The sequence below is a fragment of the Camelina sativa genome, chromosome 17 (assembly GCF_030686135.1).
Source record: "Camelina sativa cultivar CO46 ecotype springtype chromosome 17, ASM3068613v1".
Lineage (NCBI taxonomy): Eukaryota > Viridiplantae > Streptophyta > Magnoliopsida > Brassicales > Brassicaceae > Camelina > Camelina sativa.
Window position 1 is genome coordinate 17,085,223 of NC_141896.1, and position 18,406 is coordinate 17,103,628.

An 18,406-nucleotide genomic window follows, 5' to 3' on the forward strand; every position below is an offset into this window, starting at 1 on the left:
ACGAGAATAATTGTGGCTTTTAAAAAAACTTGTACAAGAGGCTGTAAAAAGCGTGAAGCTATTGAAGAATGATATCAAATCTTAAAGACCCCTAAAGGCAGTATATAGTATAGTGGTTTTTTTATATTGTTGCAAATCAAGACATAGTAGAAAGATACTACAAATGTATGAGTACATTCTAATGGCGCTTTTGTCGACCAAGACATATATAGTAGTAGAATCTCGCCATTTTTTTTTTATATGCATTACTACTATACATGATCATCAACACCCAAAGTTTTTCATTATGTACATGATGCGAAAGACCACCAACATTCTTTTAGATAATAATTATCAGGTGAAAGTTGCTCGTTTGTGTTCTCTCACAAGCTCAAGTTTCTACAACATATTGTATGGCATTTCAGGATATGTTGCCAATTGCCCCCTGGTTACTATTGCTAGTTACTATGTCAACGAGAAGACCGACGTCTACAGCTTTGGAGCCGTCTTATATGACTCATCTGTTCCCAAAAAAGTCATTGACATCAACTACGACGAAATATGAAAGTAGATATTCCTGTCCACTAGATCAACACTGAAGACAAAAAATAAATCAGACAAGAGAAAAACTCGATAAAGAGAGATACAAACTTTTTAAAGGTAATGCGGCCCATGCCCAAGTTTTGGACCAATCTTAAACGGACTTCATAATGTTTATCATGGCCTTTATTTGTTTTAAGTTCGGACCAATTACAATGTGCATATGCAAAATGTTTTTTTTTTTGTTTTCTTTCTTAACAACACCTAAACTTTGATTACTTCAAGAGTTTACAAGACAAGCTGATATCGTTTGTTTTTGCAAGGGCATCCAGTTTCATGTTGGCTAGCCTTGGAATAAACTTACAAATAAAGTTCTTATTAAGACGGAAAATAGAAAGAAAAATATCCGACAAGATACCTTGACTTGATAATAATAGTCTAAGTAAACGTTGGTTGAGATAGCTTTTACAAAGACTTGATATTACTCAAAAACTCAAAAGAGAGAGAATAAAGTTGAGCAGAAGATGGTTTTTGATAAGATTATAATCTATCCCGGTTCTAATCAGAGTCAATCTGGTTGGTTTATCCCACCATTATATATATAGTACAAAATCAGCAAAACTTAGCTTTTGAGGACGTAAAAAACAAATTTACATGAACCAAATATGCTAATTTCCATTTTCTTTGCTCTGACTATTCTCTCGGATGGGATGAATCTCCCACACTATTCTTCACAAGAAAATCTGCATTAATTCCACAGATGGAATATGATTATTTCATAAAAGTTAAATAATCCAAATCAAATTAATATTTCATTCACCAATTTTAATTTATTTCCAAAAACTGCACACACACAAAAAAAGAAAAGTAAAAAAAAATTGAACCAAAAATTCGAACGACCAAGTCACATTTTGTATAAATCACATTTTCTATTTTGGAGTTTGGCCCAATCCCAAAATTTTTGTGTGTCAAATCTTCTCTTTTTTTTTTTTTTTTTGGTTTCTCTGCTGGGCGGAGAAGAAGAAGGAAAGAACACAAAGCGAATTCTCCAGGACAGGAGAGGAGAGATTGATTTTTATCGTTAAGCACTTAGGCTCATCATCACAATTCCAAGGCGAGAGAGAGAGAGAGAGAGAGAGAGTCTTTTGTTTTGATTTCACAACGCTTACTACTACTATGTCGTCGTCGGAGGTGAAACAGCTGATCGTCGTTGCTGAAGGTACCGCCGCGTTGGGTCCTTATTGGCAAACCATCGTCTCCGACTATCTCCACAAAATCATCAGGTTTTTTTTATCCCTCCCTATTCGAAGTTAGGGTTTAGTTGATTCCGTTCTCAAATCATGCCTTCATTTCAATTCTGATTAGATCGAAACCTCTCTGCTGCGATTTTTGTTGTTGTTGTTGTTGTTCATCGCGTTTGAGTGATGATTACTGTGTTTATTTTATTGATCTTTTCTTCATTTATTCCGAATTTTTGCTTCTGTGTTTCAGCAATCACTTAACCCTAACTTATGATCCCCCCTACATTCGTTTTGATTCTGTGTGAGGATCTTATATTCTAAAAGCTGGAGAATCTATGGTGATTAGTGATCCCATCAGAAGGTTTAAAGCTGGCTTTTTTTTTTTTAATAAGACAGTCAGAATAATAATCGCCTTTGACGGCTTCTCCTGATGGTTGGTTGAGTAACTAACAATAATGTTGTATTTACTTGTACATTTTCTATGGTTTGGATTAATTCTTTTTTGGTGGATATTGAGAACATAGGTTAGATCAGTGACTATTAAGCAGCAGCTTGTTGTCCTTGTTGAGAGGTCCATGGAGATCAAACTCTTTTGAAAATCTTGCGTACCTTAACCAAACTTTCAGATTAAACGGTCCACTTCAATTTTCTATTGGTTCCCTGCTTCTTGTTGCATTACATGCTCCCTTCTTTCTGAAATTAGTTTCTTTTTGTTTGAGTATGTTGAGACTTGTGAAAATATTTTTCCTGGATCGTGCACCACTTGAACTACTAAGATCGCTGCCTGTCATTTTTTTATATATATTTTTATGTCAAAGTTTCAATTACATCATCTGTTAATGCATTATTTGCGTTTGTCCAGGTCTTTTTGTGGCAGTGAGGTAAATGGAGAGGTACTGTATCCCACCCATCCTCGTTTTTGAGCAAACTCAAGTTTTCATTCTTGGGCAAACAATTATTCAATGTTTTTGAGCAAACTTGTATAAAGCAAATATTTTTGTACGTTAATTTAGTTAACAACTCAAATCATTGTGTCACAAAAAAATTAAGAGAGCTAGTAGATAGTTTGATATGTCTGATTCGATTGTTGATGAGTCTTTATATATCACTAAACTTGCAGAGGAACCCTGCTTCTACTGTTGAGCTATCACTGGTGATCTTCAATTCTCATGGCTCATACTGCGGTATGTATTGTGCTCCATTTTCGTGATGTCCAAATACAAACATTGTTTGGGTTCTTTTTCATGGTCCTGGTTATTCCGTTTACTTTGATTATGTTCTTATATTTCGTTCTTTCTAGCTTGCTTGGTACAACGGAGTGGCTGGACAAGAGATGTTGATATTTTCTTGCATTGGCTTTCGTCCATACAATTTGGTGGTGGTGGTTTCAATGAGGTTGCTACAGCCGAAGGGCTTGCCGAAGCATTGATGGTAGGAAACTTGATCTTTTGTCATCTGTGACACAACTAGAAATACATGTTGGACCTCTGTCCTTCAAGCCACTTTTGACTAATTTTACCATCCTAATGAAAATTTTCTTTTTCTTCCATGGCTGTCATTGTATATGGTGGTACTTCTGTCAGCGATATTTCGGATCCTTAAACCTCACAATTTTCTTCTGACTTCATGACACAGATGTTTCCTCCTCCTTCCGGCCAAGCTCAACCAAGTAATGATCTTAAAAGGCACTGTATCCTAATCACAGCCAGCAACCCTCACACATTGCCGACACCTGTATATCGTCCACGAGTGCAAAATGTGGAACGGAATGACAATGGTGATGCACAATCTGAAAGTCGTTTATCAGATGCTGAGACAGTTGCTTCATATTTTGCTAAGGTACTTTTTTTAATGATTTCCTCATGTAACACGACTTGCTACAATTACTCCTTTTAATTCGGAATCACTAACCTGCCATATTTCTGTGCAGTGTTCTGTTTCTTTGTCTGTTGTGTGTCCAAAGCAGCTTCCCAAGATTAGAGCACTATACAATGCGGTGAGACTGCGTGTCTATTTGCAATTCACTAGATGTGCAGTTATCATAACTGTTCTTTTGTCAGCTAGCTCTTCCAAAGGCTGTCTTTATTTTCAATGCTATAGACTGGTAAAAGTTTGTTCTATACTGTTATATATGCAGGGAAAGCTCAATCCACAAAGTGCGGACTTGTCAATGGATACGGTTAAAAACCCATTCTATCTTGTCCTGATCTCAGAGAATTTTGTGGAGGCACGTGCTGCCTTAAGTCATTCTGCTACAAATTTGCCACAGACCCAGAGTCCTGTGAAAGTGGACAGGGCCACTGTTGCTCCATCTCTTCCAGTCACTGGCCAACCTCCAGCTCCTGTGACATCAGGTTCTTCTACTGATAACAGCCAATTTTTAGTTCAACTATCTTGATTTCTCTATGTGAAGATCTAATTTTGTATGATTTTTCAGCCAATGGACCTATTTTGAATCGGCAACCAGTTTCTGTTGGACCAGTTCCAACTGCTACTGTGAAAGTTGTAAGTCTATTTGATCTTTTTAGTCAGTTGGAGGAGGTAGCTTTATTGGCTACCAACCCATGTTTGTTTTATACGAATTATATACTAGATATAAACTGAAATGAATTGTAAGTTCATTCGATGGTGCTTGATAAGACATAACAAATAATTTATATATTACTAAATTGATTTAGTATTAAGCTCATATGAATTTCCCATTTTAATAGTTGATATAATATTGTATACGCAATCAACTTATTAGATAACATAGCATCACAGAAGTATACAGAGCCTGTTAATTGGATTTTTGGGATTTAATTGCAGGAGCCTAGCACTGTAACTTCTATGGCACCAGTTCCAAGTTTTCCCCATATCCCGTCTGTTGCTCGGCCTGCTACACAAGCAATTCCTTCAATTCAAACATCTTCAGCCTCACCAGTTTCCCAAGATATGGTCACCAGCGCCGAGAATGCACCAGATATTAAGCCTGTGGTGGTGAGTGGAATGACGCCACCATTGCGTGCTGGTCCTTCTGGTGGAGCCAATGTAAATCTGCTTAATAATCTTTCTCAAGTGCGACAAGTCATGAGCTCTGCAGCTCTGGCAGGTGCAGCCTCCTCGGTTGGGCAAAGTGCGGTTGCAATGCATATGTCAAATATGATATCAACAGGAATGGCTACATCTTTGCCTCCTTCACAAACTGTGTTTTCATCTGGACAGCAGGGAATTGCTTCAATGGCTAGTTCGGGTGCACTAATGGGATCTGCACAAACAGGACAAAGCCCGGGTACTAATAATGCCTTTAGTCCTCAAACAACGTCAAACGTTACTTCAAACCTTGGTGTTTCACAACCGATGCAAGGGATGAGCCAAGGAAGTCATTCTGGACCACAAATGATGCAAGGTGGAATTTCCATGAACCAGAACATGATGAGTGGTCTCGGTCAAGGAAATGTCTCGTCTGGAACAGGGGGAATGATGCCTACTCCAGGAGTTGCCCAACAAACGCAATCAGCAATACAACAACTTGGTGGCAATAACAGTTCAGCTTCTAATATGCAGTTGTCACAGCCATCGTCTGGGGCTCTGCAGACTTCACAATCCAAATATGTAAAAGTCTGGGAGGTAATGTCATTTTACTTTGTCTTGCAATAGCGGTGGTCTTATGCTAACTGCTAACTTAACTTACATTTTCAAATTCATGTAGGGAAATTTATCTGGTCAAAGACAAGGGCAGCCTGTTCTTATCACCAGACTTGAGGTATGTTTAGGGGGACTGACTATGCATTTTTTTCCCCTTTGTGTCTTTTCGGGGATCACACGCTTGCTTAATGCTTAAAGCACACCTCCCTTTCCTATAGTTTTGTTTAGTTGCTCCTAATTAGATGAACGTCTTTTTTATTTTTATTTGACAGGGTTACCGAAGTGCTTCTGCCTCTGATACGTAAGTTCGAAACTGCTTCCTTATTAACCCTCGTCAAAGAGCAGTCTATCATTGAGGAATGATATGTTAGCTGCTAAAGTAAGTTTTGCTTTCTCTTTTTGTGCATCTCCCCAGGTTGGCAGCAAATTGGCCACCAACGATGCAGATTGTTCGTCTCATATCCCAGGATCATATGAATAACAAGTAATGTCTTCTTGCTTTAGCCTATTCCAACTGGGTCATGGGTGGATGTTGTTTTCGTGCCACTAATTGTTTTACCTGACATTGCATCAGGCAATATGTTGGCAAAGCTGACTTCCTTGTGTTTCGGGCCATGAGTCAACATGGGTTCTTAGGACAACTTCAGGATAAGAAGCTTGTGAGTATTGTTCAAAATTTATAACAAATGTTGAACTGCATCTGTAAACTTTTTCTGCATGAACTATCAAATCTCTTACTATGTTCACCATACTCTTTACGACTCCTACACTTGTTGATTGCCTAATCGTGTGCCATATTATTTTCATCTTCGCACTTAGTTCTTGTGGAATTGTATATGATAACTTTGTCATTTTCCGAAGTGCAGTGTGCAGTTATCCAGTTGCCATCACAGACGCTCCTGCTCTCTGTCTCTGACAAGGCTTGCCGCTTGATAGGAATGCTTTTTCCAGGGGTAAGGAAACACAAAGTTTACCTACCTACTAAGGTGTCTAATTCACATGTATACCCATTATCTAAGTGACTCTCGAGTTTTGTTTTGTATTTTGTGTTGGTTTCGCCCAGGATATGGTTGTGTTTAAACCACAAATTCCAAATCAGCAGCAGCAGCAGCAACAACAGCTCCAACAACAACAGCAGATCCACCAGCAGCAGCAACAACAACAACAACACCACCAACAGCAACAGATGCCACAACTCCAGCAACAACAACAACAGCACCAGCAGCAACAGATGCCACAACTCCAGCAGCAGCAGCAGCATCAATTGTCGCAGCTCCAACATCATCAGCAACAACAACAACAGCAGCAGCAGCAACAGCAGCAGCATCAGTTGACACAGCTTCAACACCATCATCAGCAGCAGACATCGCCGCTGAACCAGATGCAGCAACAGACTTCGCCACTGAATCAGATGCAGCAGCAGCAGCAGCCTCAACAGATGGTAATGGGTGGTCAAGCTTTTGCTCAAGGCCCAGGTAGATCACAACAAAGTGGTTCAGGGCAGCCTAACATGCCAGGAGCTGGCTTCATGGGATAAATAAAATGATCATCTTCAGTGCTAATTAGATTCATCATAATTACAATGATTTCTTTCTTCTTTGGTCAACTCGATTTTAGTTGTCCTCTCTCTCTCTCTCTTCTCTTGAGCCTGAAAATGACGTATTCCTATTATGGGTCTGACCATTAGCTACGGCACCCAAAAACTATTTTGTTTTTATCATCCAAACTACTTTGTTTCTTACTTTAGATAAATAGAAGGAAAAAAAGTGGATGGTTTGGTTTCTATTTTGTTTGTGGTGTCGACAAGCTGCTCCGAACTTAGCTTCCTTTCTTTTTTATCTGATCGACAACAAGGAAATAAAGCATCAAAACCATTTCAGATTGGACTCTGTTTTTGTTAGCAGGTATGAAAGATACAATTCATGTCAATAATTCAATCTATCTACAAAGGTTTACGGTAAAAATATACCATTTTTTTTCCAACAAATATACACCTTAAACCTTTTTGCCGTAAAAAAACAAAAACAAATATACACCTTTTTAAAACTGCATATTGCATTAGAAAACTATTATATCAAAATTACATCATTGAACTAGGATTTATGATTATCTTAAAAATTTCAAGTATCATCACAAAGCAATTTTCATTTTTCCATATTCCAGTTGTCATTAATATTTGCTCACACCAACCCTATCGCTACTGGTTCAAGTCTTGGCACAAAAGTGCTTATCATGTTGTAGGTGTTTTGTCTGTTTGTTTGTTTCTTGTCTTTGAAACAGATCTTGTTTTGTTTTAGTACCGATAAAGTCAATAAAGTCATTAAGTATAATTTGGAACAATCTTACTGTTTGATCATAACAATCTTTGAATATCCCTAAATAGATTGACCAAAACTATTTGATAAGTTGTTGTTGTCTAGAAACGAAAAAGAAGGAACACTTAAAATTATTGATTTACAGATTGATAAGACGTAGTAACTACGACGCGCACTAAATCGAAATCGACTGCTTTTATTTTTGAAATCAAAGACAACAAACATGACTTCTCTTCTCCACTCTTAGCTAAAAGCTCTAGTTCATTGTCCGAATCGAGGTAAGTTCCTTGAGAGAGGTGGAGTGGAGGGGTCCCATTCACGTGGCACATAAAAATTTGATAAAACTTGTACCAATTTCAAGCCATGATGATACGATTCATCGCACCCGTAGATCTTTCTTCATCGAATCATGGGGAAACAATATATAACCAAAGGCCCTTTTCTTAAAAGATGAGAGAATGAAAGCAAGAAAATGCCAGCACTCAACTTTTTCTATGGTTTTTAAAAAAAATAATTCTCATAAGCTTAGACTTGTGAGTAATTATGGCACCATTTAAGTGGGATATGTAGAAAGCAAAGATGCAAATTTGATTATAGTATATGAAAAACTGAAAAAGCTGATTTTCAATTTTTCCCACCTTTTTTATATAGGGAACTGAGATTGTCTAAATAGGGACACTTTAATTCTTTTTTGTGGGTGGGTTGTTGGGCTACATAACTCTTTTTATTTATTTTCTATTAGCTTTGAATTCTGCTAATAATTCAGAATCATTTTGTTAAGTAAATTACTTATTACAATGGTAAATGTCACAAATTAATATACCGTAACGAAGAGTTCAATTATACTTAAGAGTGTCTAAATGTTTGAGATTATGACGGATTGTCTTTTGTTGCTTGCGTTTTACCCTTTTGATGTTATAGTGCCATAATCAATCATAGCACTATATGACAAACGTAAATGGTAAGAAACTATTGTTGGCTATATGACACAGACAGAAGAAAATTACAAAAAGTATGGTCGACATAAATATATGAAGATAAATTAATAGAAATCTTACGTTGGTTAATTACTTATAATTTGTTTAGTATTATGGTACCAATTTTTTTTTTGATATTTTAATTTTTTTACACATTACTTGGATTTGACAGTTTTACACGTATCAAAAATTTGATCAACTTTAAAATGATCACAGTGCGGAAAAATTAAAGTTCCTTTACATGAGCATCCGACATAAAAATAAGCCGGGAAAAAAAGAAAAGGCCAACAAGTGACATTAATTTAAATTTAGGTAAGATCTTAAAGAAAAATTCCTTCAGTTTTTTTATTTAGAAATATAAAAACTCAAAAACAGTACTTAAAAGCTCAGAGTTGTCCACATTTTTAGGGAAATTGAGATCGTCTCACTACACTGCAAACAAAAAACATACGCAATGGTCTCTACTTCTCCGGTTTCTCCTTCTAAGGTATTTCTCCATACATCTTTCACCTTCTCATTCTATACTTTTTTTTTTTCTTTCTTTTTTCGTATAAGTTGATTTGTGTTTGTAGGAAACTGACCAGAAGTCGTCCGGCGAGAAATGGACGGGGGGAGATCCAACACGGCCAGCCAAGTGGTGGTACTCCACCTTCCACACTGTCACCGCCATGATCGGCGCGGGAGTCCTTAGCCTCCCTTATGCTATGGCTTACCTTGGATGGTACTCTCTCTTCAATCATATATTACCAACTTTAGGCCCTCAATTATGTTTTATGTTTGTATTTCAAGCAATCAACCTAATTGATAAATACAACCAAAAAGGCTAATTTTATTTCCCACTAATTGTTTAAGATGAAAACATGCAAGTAAATGGAAATTCATATTTCGGATCTTTCTAGTAATATTTTTTAGAATTCTGTAAACATTTTCGTTACTTAAAGATGAACACATGCAAGTAAATGGAAATTCAGGTTTCGGATTTTTCTAGTAAAGTAGTAATATATTTTTTTAAATACCGTAAACATTTTCGTTACTTAAAGCTGTTATAATGAATTAGCTAGTTGCAATTAAAAATTGAGATATAAGAAGATCCAAAGAACATGCAAAAAAGAAAAAGCAAAGTGCATTTTTTTTTTTGGTTTGTAAGAAAGATAAAGTGATGTGATATGTCATATGTGTGATGTAAACAGGGGACCAGGGACATTGGTGTTGGCAATGACATGGGGACTGACCTTAAACACGATGTGGCAAATGGTGCAGCTCCATGAGTGCGTACCAGGAACCCGTTTTGACCGGTATATCGATCTAGGCCGATACGCTTTTGGTCCCAAACTCGGCCCGTGGATCGTGCTTCCGCAGCAGCTCATCGTCCAGGTCGGCTGCAACATCGTGTACATGGTTACAGGAGGCAAGTGCTTGAAGCAATTCGTGGATATCACGTGTTCCACCTGCACCCCGGTACGACAGTCGTACTGGATCCTCGGCTTCGGTGGAGTACACTTCATCCTCTCCCAGCTCCCTAACTTCAACTCTGTCGCCGGCGTTTCCTTGGCTGCCGCCGTCATGTCCCTCTGGTCACTCTCACCACCTTCTTATATATCACCAAATTATTATTTTACCATACTGATGCGATACATATATACAGTAGATCATTTTTTCTTTCTTTTCAGTTTTGGAATAATATTAACTATTTAGTAACAAAACTTTTATAAGTTATACACACAATACATATATAATTTGTCTTTATCAAATTCAAAACACCATACGAAAAGCAAAAATAATTGGACTATATAGAGTTATTTGATATAAATTATACTGACAAAGGCTTATTCTACCAAGTTCATACGCGTAAAAATTATTGTCCTAGAATGATTTAGTCCAGTTTATATTTGAATTACTGTGGATCTTTTGAAAAAATAACAATTATTAAATAGGTCAAGACTGATGAGACTTTGTGAAATTTGTTATGTTTTAGCTACTCGACGATAGCGTGGGGAGGAAGTATCGCACATGGAAGAATGCCTGACGTGAGCTACGATTACAAGGCCACGAATCCGAGTGACTTCACGTTCCGAGTTTTTAATGCGTTGGGTCAGATCTCTTTCGCTTTCGCTGGCCATGCTGTGGCTCTAGAGATTCAAGCCACGATGCCTTCCACCCCTGAGAGACCATCAAAAGTGCCCATGTGGCAAGGTGTGGTCGGAGCTTACTTGGTCAACGCCATTTGCTATTTTCCGGTGGCTCTAATCTGCTATTGGGCCTTTGGCCAAGACGTAAAAGACAATGTGCTGATGAATTTACAGAGACCAGCTTGGCTCATTGCTACTGCTAATCTCATGGTTGTTGTACACGTTATTGGTAGCTACCAAGTGTTTGCTATGCCTGTGTTTGATCTTTTGGAGAGGATGATGGTTAACAGATTCGGTTTTAAGCATGGAGTTGTTCTAAGGTTTTTCACTCGGACTACTTATGTTGGTAAGACTTTATTTTTGTTCATCATGATACATAGAATAAGTGTGTCTATAATTAAGAGAATCTAAATTATGAGTTGAATTTTTTTTTTGTTATTGGAATTTCAGCATTTACATTGTTTGTTGGAGTGAGTTTCCCTTTCTTTGGAGACCTTCTAGGGTTCTTTGGAGGATTTGGTTTTGCACCTACTTCCTTCTTCGTAAGTCCACTTTCTCTTTGATCTTTCATTATAAGTTTTATTATTGAACTATATCAAAGTTCAGTGTTATGAATATATGATCGATGATGACGCTGCAGCTCCCAAGTATAATGTGGCTTATCATCAAGAAACCAAAGAGATTCAGCATGACCTGGTTCATCAATTGGGTAAGCATCTATACTTTACATTTTTTATTTTCATTCATGTATATAATGCAAAATGAACTATGTCTATTGTCTAGGCAACTGAACTGATCTTATATATATATCTTGGGCAGATCTCCATTTTCGTAGGAGTGTTCATAATGCTGGCGTCAACAATTGGAGGACTGAGGAACATCATTGCAGATTCTTCTACTTATAGTTTCTACGCTTAATGATTAGATCTTAATTATATATATACACTAAGTTATTGATCACTGGGTCTTCTAATTATAAAGTGTAGGAATAAATCATCTAAATGGTCGTGCGGATCGAGTTAGAGAGAGATGTATAATGTTGTGCTACTTATATTCAATAAGACATATATATTACTAGTTCCACATAGCCTCTTTCGTCTTTTATATATCTTCCAATAATTTTGTGTTTTTGACAGTAACAAAACCATATTGTTTCATCAAATTCTTGCATACTGTTGTTACATATTATATGGGTTTCTCTTCATATGCATTCACACACAACTTCAAAATCTACATGATTCGGAAAATAGAAAAAATAAAACACTGATCACCAAAGACTTTATTGAAGTCAGGTGGCTGTTCCAGCCAATTTCAATATTTTCACTGTAAGACAATCTTGGAGATTTGTTTTGTAATCACTAGTGTAAACGTTTAATATGAAAAGATTAAATATCTAAGAAACTATGGCTGGTGACATTCTTCGTCGTCATCTCTCCCTATAAACCTGCATTTTTTCCACGAGAACAGTAATAGAGTAAGAGACAGAACACTATTGTCCAAATATTTATAAGAAATATATTAGGGTTCAGAATCATACCATAAAGAAGCATTAGGCCTCAATAGAAGTAAGATACGATTGGATGCCAAAAATGATGAAAAGCATTCCACCAGAAAGAGCAACCTGCAACAACATTAGACCACCCAGAGTTTTATTAACTTATGATGAGTCTTATACCTCAAATGTAGAAAGGGATAATGAGAAATACTTACTATTCGTTCGGATATCTGAGACGCTAAGCTCTTTCCTCCAATCACAGCAGCAGTGGTGCACAAAAATTGTGCCCTGTATAAACCACAAGATAAGTCAGCTAAACATATTGTGATGCAAACACAGAACAAGACGGCTGTAAACAGTTTTACAGTGAAACTTACACAACTCCGCCAAGGACCACTCCGAGTGGATTTTCATCTGCAGCTAAACCAATTGTAGCAAGCTAGACAAAAAGAGTTATGGTGATTGGTGAGCATGTGGAACATTTAGATTGAATCAATCGAGTAAGTAAAAAGGTACCTGACTCTTGTCACCCCATTCTCCAAAGAAGTTAATCGAAAACGCCTGCAAGAAGATAAGGGGGAATATGAAACTAATCCACAAAAGTCTACTGCTTTTGTGAGCAAAATTTCTGAGATTATCTTTTTATTTACCTTAAGAAAAATTGGAGAGAAGAATTGTGTGAGGAACGGCCTTTTCTGCTTTTTGTTTTCATCTTCAATCTACAAAGACAACAAATGGTTTGAAAAGTTAGCACCAATACTTCTCATTCTCAGACTGTGATCTTTATTGTTTTAGTTCCATACCTTACTGCTGTCTTTAGTTTTACCAGTAGATTTCAAATCAGCATCCTATAATCAAACACAAGAAAGTCAAACCACAAATACATTTTTATGTAAACGTGATAGTGACATGCAGAAAGAGGAAACAAACCAGTTCGGCTTCGACTTCAGCCAATTCTTCCGAACCCCTGCGAACAAAGTAGAATCAGATACCCTGAATTTCTTAGATGCAAATCGTGTCCTTATGACATCAAGATGAGGAACTATTACCCTCCTCCTTGTTTAAAACCGTCCCACAAAGACCAAAGTCCAAAACCAAAGAACAACAACGTTGTAATGTGATGAGTCCATTTGCGTGAGATCTCCAAGTGAGGGTTGGAATCAGCAATTAGTAATATAGATTGGGAAACTTCTTCATGGAAAAGTCTTATATTCAACTACAAACAGAGTTCAAGCAATAAGAAGTCAAAAATCATATACCAGATTTGGAGCAGCCCATCCAAGAGTAGCAGAGAGAATAGTCATGACCTATGAATTAGCAAAGACATGAGCTTTTCCAAACCTAGGAGAAAATTCACTAAAGCCAATAGTAAAACTAAAAAGGACTCAGAAAAAAAACTTACAATCAAAGCCGATAGACAACCAGACAACACAAGTCTCCTAGGATAACGCATCGCCAAAATCTGATTTAAGGGAAAGAAGAGATCATAAGCTTTTTGCAAGTCAAGATAACAACAGAAGTATCATACACTCTCAAGGAGACTGTTAAAAGATTCAAAACTAACAAAAAAAATACGAAATTGAATGGCAATACAAAACTAAAAAAATTTGGGATTCGTTTCATCACTGTCCCCTTTCCAAAATTGTTTCAGAGCAGAATCAAAAACTAAACTTTAATAGAAAAAAGCAATTGAATTGTTCTTCCAACTCAAAACAAAGTTACAAAAACTATAAAGGAAGGAAGAGGAAGAAACACAACACTTACAGCAGCAGCGAAGAACGTCTTGTCACCAATCTCAGAGACAAACGTCATAGCGAGTGACTTGGTAAAACCCTAACAAAACCCCATCAATCGTCATAATTAGCTTCCACAACAAAATCCCAAAGACCAAACACAAAAAAATCTAAAAACAGATATATTTTCAACTCTACCTGCAAAACCGAGCTCATAGCTGCCGAATTGAAATCGACAGCGAATCAGCTATATTCACAGGGAAACGAAAAAACCGAAACTTTCGAGACGACGACGACGACGGAATAAAATCTATCGCCGGGAAGAAGAAGCTAATAGTCGCCGAGAGAGAGAGAGAGAGAAACAGAGACGACCAACAACACACGCTGAACTCTGAAGGGCTATAAAAGGTCAAGGTGAATCCTTTATTGGGGAATTTTAGATATGAATTTGATTCTGATTCGTAAACCCTTAAGATTTTGCCACGTGTATTAATAACAACCAACGGATTTTGTTTGATGTGTGGGTTCTTCTACAAAACCAATCTCAACTTGGAGTTTATATAGAAGAAGAAGTGAATGCTATTTAATTAGTTCCCTATGGTTTGCGTCACCCACTGCTGCTCTCTCTCAGTCTCAGAGAAGCTAAACGATAAGATTTTTTACTGCACTCTCTCGTATATATTTATATTGTCGCGATCTCACGATTGAGACGTCACATGGAGAATATTATTTACTCAATAGTCAATATAGCTAAACTCAAGTCTCAACTAATCCTTTTTTAATTTGGTATTTTTAGCCTACTAGTTGTTTTTTTATACAATTCTTAGAAATAGATTGACTGACTTCTAACTGGAGAATGAATTGATTCCCCAGTTGGACCTAATCTGATTGAGCCAATTGTGTACTTGTTTCAACTTGTAGGTTTTATCTAATTCTAAAACTAATAAATATTGTAAAAAATAGTGGCGATATTTGTATATATGTCTGTATGTTAAAAAGTATATATAAATCAGAAGGTATCATATGTATGATGATCAGATACATTTGAAGATAACGTTGCTAAAATCAAAAAGGTCAAACTGAATTTAGAAGTGTAATTACGATTGGAATAAGAATTTAGAAGGTTATGTGTAGACTGTAGTAGTAGACTTAGAGTATACAAGGGCTCAAGTAAAAAGGCTAAGTAAGAGACACACAGGCCCATGAATTCACATTTTTCAGGTCAGCAGCATACTGATTCCTCCACATCGTAATTCTATGCTAACACAGTAACACACAACTGTTAACTGTTGTTGTCAGAATGCATATGTAATGTATTGGCTTTCTAACTTTCTTATGTATATTGTATACTAGTAGCATTTAGTTTTGAAATGTGTGAGCTGTAAAATTGAGAGAGTCATTAACAAAAGCTAAGGTTAGTATAAAGATCATTGGCAAATTTGTCAAGTGAGGCCTATGTGAAACACTCAAAAGTGGCGGACTTTTTAAAATAAAGCCTGATTTAGATTCTTTAAAACAACAACAATCTCCACACTAACCGCATTGAGATCATAAAACAAGTTTATTTAAACCTTCCCACTTAAAGACGATGAAGAAACCTCCTCTTCCCCTTAAACCATTTATCTAATCTTGTATTAATTCTTCCAAGTAGATACTGTACTACTTACTTATATAAATCTCCTCGAAATCTGCAAAAACCCCAAAACACAGCTTTGTCTTTGTTTAATTAAAAGAAGCTTTTGTCTCATTTCTCCTTCCCCACCAAACCACACTTTTGTCTTCTCTCTTTTAATTAACCTCTTTCACTTCGTCTTCTCCACTGTTAACGGTCCGAAACTAAAAACAATGTCTTCTCACTGTTCCTTACTCTTCTTCATCTTCTTCTTCCTCACTTCACATTCTTCTGTCTTCTCCAGAATCTTGCTAGAGACCTCCGTAACAGCCACGTCTATACTCAATGTCGCCGACTCCATTTACGAAACCAAGAATCCGTCGTCGTTTCAGCTGAACCAGCAAGAAGAACAGAGCCAATCGCCTTTTAGCTTGAAGCTTCATTCAAGAGCTTCTGTCCGAGGAGGAGTTGAACACTCGGACTACAAGTCACTCACACTAGCCAGACTAGACCGCGACACAGCCAGAGTCAAATCTCTCGTAACACGTTTAGATCTAGCCTTAAACAACATATCCAAAGCAGATCTCAAGCCCGTTATTACCACAATGTACACCACGGACCAGGAAGATATCGAAGCTCCTTTAATCTCCGGCACGACTCAAGGAAGCGGCGAGTACTTCACACGCGTCGGAATAGGTAACCCGGCGCGTGAGGTTTACATGGTGCTTGACACTGGAAGTGACGTGAACTGGCTACAATGCGCCCCTTGCGCCGACTGTTACCACCAAACCGAACCAATCTTCGAGCCAGCCTCTTCTTCTTCTTACCAACCTCTCTCGTGCGACACTTCACAGTGCAAAGCCCTTGAAGTCTCGGAATGCAGAAACGCCACGTGTCTCTACGAGGTTTCTTACGGTGACGGTTCTTACACCGTCGGAGATTTCGCCACCGAGACTCTCACAATCGGCTCGACTTCGGTTCAAAACGTCGCCGTCGGATGCGGACACAGCAACGAAGGGTTGTTCGTCGGCGCTGCTGGTTTGCTCGGTCTCGGCGGCGGGTTGCTAGCTCTACCGTCGCAGCTCAACACGACGTCGTTTTCATACTGCCTCGTTGACCGTGACTCAGACTCTGCTTCGACGGTTGAGTTCGGTACGTCTCTCCAACCCGACGCCGTCGAGGCTCCGTTGCTACGTAACCACCAGCTCGACACGTTTTACTACGTAGGCCTCACTGGGATAAGCGTCGGCGGCGAGTTGCTTCAGATTCCTCAGTCATCTTTCGAGATGGACGAGTCAGGAAGCGGCGGGATCATCATCGACTCGGGAACCGCCGTGACTCGTCTCCAGACAGGAATCTACAACTCGCTCAGAGACTCGTTCTTGAAAGGGACGTCGGACTTGGAGAAAGCAAACGGCGTTGCGATGTTCGACACGTGTTACAATCTATCAAGCAAGACGACGATTGAAGTCCCGACGGTGGCTTTTCACTTTCCCGGTGGGAAGATGTTGGCTTTACCGGCTAAGAACTACATGATTCCGGTTGACTCGATGGGGACATTTTGTCTCGCGTTTGCACCGACGGCGAGTTCGTTAGCTATCATCGGCAACGTGCAACAACAAGGGACACGTGTCACTTTCGATTTGGCTAATTCTCTCATTGGATTCTCGTCTAATAAATGCTAAAGCTATAGACGTACTAGTAGTTTTTTTTTTTAAGAATAGTGACAATGAAAATGAAAAGTCACTTTTAAGTTAAATTAGAGAGTACTTTCTTCTGTTCTGTCGTTGGGTTTTGTTTGGTTTCTTGTACTTTTGTTGCATAGAGTGAAAAAGATGGAATTTGTTTAGTTAATTTCATAATTAACGAGTGGGTGTGGTGTGGTCTACAATGAAATGAATCTTGAGGGGCCTCGTTACATGTCACCTGAGACGTATGAATGAATTACGTGGAGCCACAGTACTCGTAGTGTTGATAACTAAGCCCAAATACAAAGTGTGATTGTGATTGAAGAAGTTAAGCCCAAAAACATGATAAACAAAATAACAAAATCTTTGAAATACAAGAAACGAATGCTTGAAAAATCCTTACTAGGCTAATAGTAATACTAATCGTGAAACAAAGATAAACTGAGGTCACCTTATCCTCTAATTTTCTTTAGTGATTAATTCATGTTTAGTGATTTGCTTCTAAGCACATTAATAGATCTCTAATCATTCTAATTAAAAAGATTTTTTTTGGATTTGTTTTAGAAAGAGTAACATGGCACAAAGATATGTTTTTCATCAAAAAGAAAGAAAAGAAAAAAACATGACACAAAGAGAGGTGGCGAAGTCATGGTGCCACTGCCACCACTTGCCATCACACAACAAATGAAGTGGCAGCAATGGGTTCAATCATTCTGTCCTTAAAAAAAAGCTTTATTTCACCTTTTCTTCTATGTCAACCTTTTACTTTCTCCTTTGTTCATCCAAAAGGACAAGAACCACTCTTCTACTTTTACAGGTTTATGCTAAAAATAAAAACTTATGCCATCAGATAACCTGGAAAATTTCAAACGTTTGTGAACAAAATACACATGAAAAAAAATATCGTCCAGCATTAAAATAGTGCTAGTATATTCCTTGGCAATTAAACCCAAAACAAAAAAACAAAATAAAAGTCGTAGATTCAATAGATGATTTTGACCGGTCCATTTTTTAAATATCTGAATAATTTTCTTACATACGTGAGTGAGGTATACAATGCATTACAAGTA

The 18,406-nt window shown here is 37.7% G+C and overlaps 3 protein-coding genes and 1 pseudogene across 6 annotated transcripts; 3 read left to right on the top strand and 1 right to left on the bottom strand.

Moving 5' to 3' along the window:
* The first annotated feature begins 1,143 nt into the window (after positions 1 to 1,143).
* LOC104756938 (mediator of RNA polymerase II transcription subunit 25) lies at positions 1,144 to 7,172 on the top strand. Its single transcript, XM_087494030.1, has 15 exons — positions 1,144 to 1,802; positions 2,623 to 2,653; positions 2,881 to 2,944; positions 3,061 to 3,191; positions 3,396 to 3,599; positions 3,691 to 3,756; positions 3,898 to 4,114; positions 4,198 to 4,265; positions 4,569 to 5,369; positions 5,452 to 5,505; positions 5,660 to 5,688; positions 5,803 to 5,871; positions 5,962 to 6,046; positions 6,254 to 6,340; positions 6,451 to 7,172. The coding sequence occupies exons 1-15, from the start codon at positions 1,696 to 1,698 to the stop codon at positions 6,922 to 6,924; spliced, it is 2,487 nt and encodes an 828-aa protein (XP_087350156.1). The 5' UTR covers positions 1,144 to 1,695; the 3' UTR covers positions 6,925 to 7,172.
* A 1,586-nt stretch (positions 7,173 to 8,758) lies between these two features.
* On the top strand, positions 8,759 to 11,895 carry LOC104756936 (lysine histidine transporter-like 6). Of its 3 annotated transcripts, none has more exons than XM_010479601.3 (8): positions 8,759 to 8,991; positions 9,088 to 9,166; positions 9,252 to 9,400; positions 9,870 to 10,253; positions 10,655 to 11,154; positions 11,259 to 11,350; positions 11,449 to 11,517; positions 11,628 to 11,895. In XM_010479601.3, the coding sequence occupies exons 2-8, from the start codon at positions 9,134 to 9,136 to the stop codon at positions 11,724 to 11,726; spliced, it is 1,326 nt and encodes a 441-aa protein (XP_010477903.2). In that variant the 5' UTR covers positions 8,759 to 8,991; positions 9,088 to 9,133; the 3' UTR covers positions 11,727 to 11,895. The 3 variants fall into 3 exon arrangements, with proteins under 3 accessions (XP_010477903.2, XP_010477905.2, XP_010477902.2); XM_010479603.3 differs by having other exon boundaries at positions 8,926 to 8,991; positions 9,264 to 9,400; XM_010479600.3 differs by lacking the exon at positions 8,759 to 8,991 and having other exon boundaries at positions 9,014 to 9,166.
* A 169-nt stretch (positions 11,896 to 12,064) lies between these two features.
* On the bottom strand, positions 12,065 to 14,687 carry LOC104756935 (GDT1-like protein 4). The gene is made up of 13 exons (XM_010479599.3): positions 14,235 to 14,687; positions 14,068 to 14,136; positions 13,706 to 13,765; positions 13,563 to 13,610; positions 13,353 to 13,444; positions 13,234 to 13,270; positions 13,107 to 13,151; positions 12,954 to 13,022; positions 12,820 to 12,864; positions 12,681 to 12,742; positions 12,519 to 12,591; positions 12,346 to 12,429; positions 12,065 to 12,252 (listed from the first exon to the last, which is right to left on the bottom strand). The coding sequence occupies exons 1-12, from the start codon at positions 14,250 to 14,252 to the stop codon at positions 12,358 to 12,360; spliced, it is 690 nt and encodes a 229-aa protein (XP_010477901.1). The 5' UTR covers positions 14,253 to 14,687; the 3' UTR covers positions 12,065 to 12,252; positions 12,346 to 12,357.
* Positions 14,688 to 15,482: 795 nt separating this feature from the next.
* On the top strand, positions 15,483 to 17,502 carry LOC104756934 (protein ASPARTIC PROTEASE IN GUARD CELL 1 pseudogene; annotated as a pseudogene). Its single transcript, XR_015587816.1, has one exon. The product of XR_015587816.1 is annotated as a protein ASPARTIC PROTEASE IN GUARD CELL 1 pseudogene (transcript).
* The last annotated feature ends 904 nt before the right edge of the window (positions 17,503 to 18,406 follow it).

Excerpts from the sequence above, each read along its gene's own strand:
- LOC104756938 (XM_087494030.1), top strand. The coding sequence starts at position 1,696 with ATGTCGTCGTCGGAGGTGAAACAGCTGATCGTCGTTGCTGAAGGTACC. Across the intron at positions 5,506-5,659 it reads TTCTTATCACCAGACTTGAG|GGTTACCGAAGTGCTTCTGC; the intron begins GTATGTTTAGGG and ends TTTATTTGACAG. Across the intron at positions 6,341-6,450 it reads TAGGAATGCTTTTTCCAGGG|GATATGGTTGTGTTTAAACC; the intron begins GTAAGGAAACAC and ends GGTTTCGCCCAG.
- LOC104756936 (XM_010479601.3), top strand. The coding sequence starts at position 9,134 with ATGGTCTCTACTTCTCCGGTTTCTCCTTCTAAG. Across the intron at positions 9,401-9,869 it reads GCTATGGCTTACCTTGGATG|GGGACCAGGGACATTGGTGT; the intron begins GTACTCTCTCTT and ends TGATGTAAACAG. Across the intron at positions 11,351-11,448 it reads TTGCACCTACTTCCTTCTTC|CTCCCAAGTATAATGTGGCT; the intron begins GTAAGTCCACTT and ends ATGACGCTGCAG.
- LOC104756935 (XM_010479599.3), bottom strand. Across the intron at positions 13,766-14,067 it reads AGACGTTCTTCGCTGCTGCT|ATTTTGGCGATGCGTTATCC; the intron begins GTAAGTGTTGTG and ends CCCTTAAATCAG. Across the intron at positions 12,743-12,819 it reads AATGGGGTGACAAGAGTCAG|CTTGCTACAATTGGTTTAGC; the intron begins GTACCTTTTTAC and ends CTTTTTGTCTAG.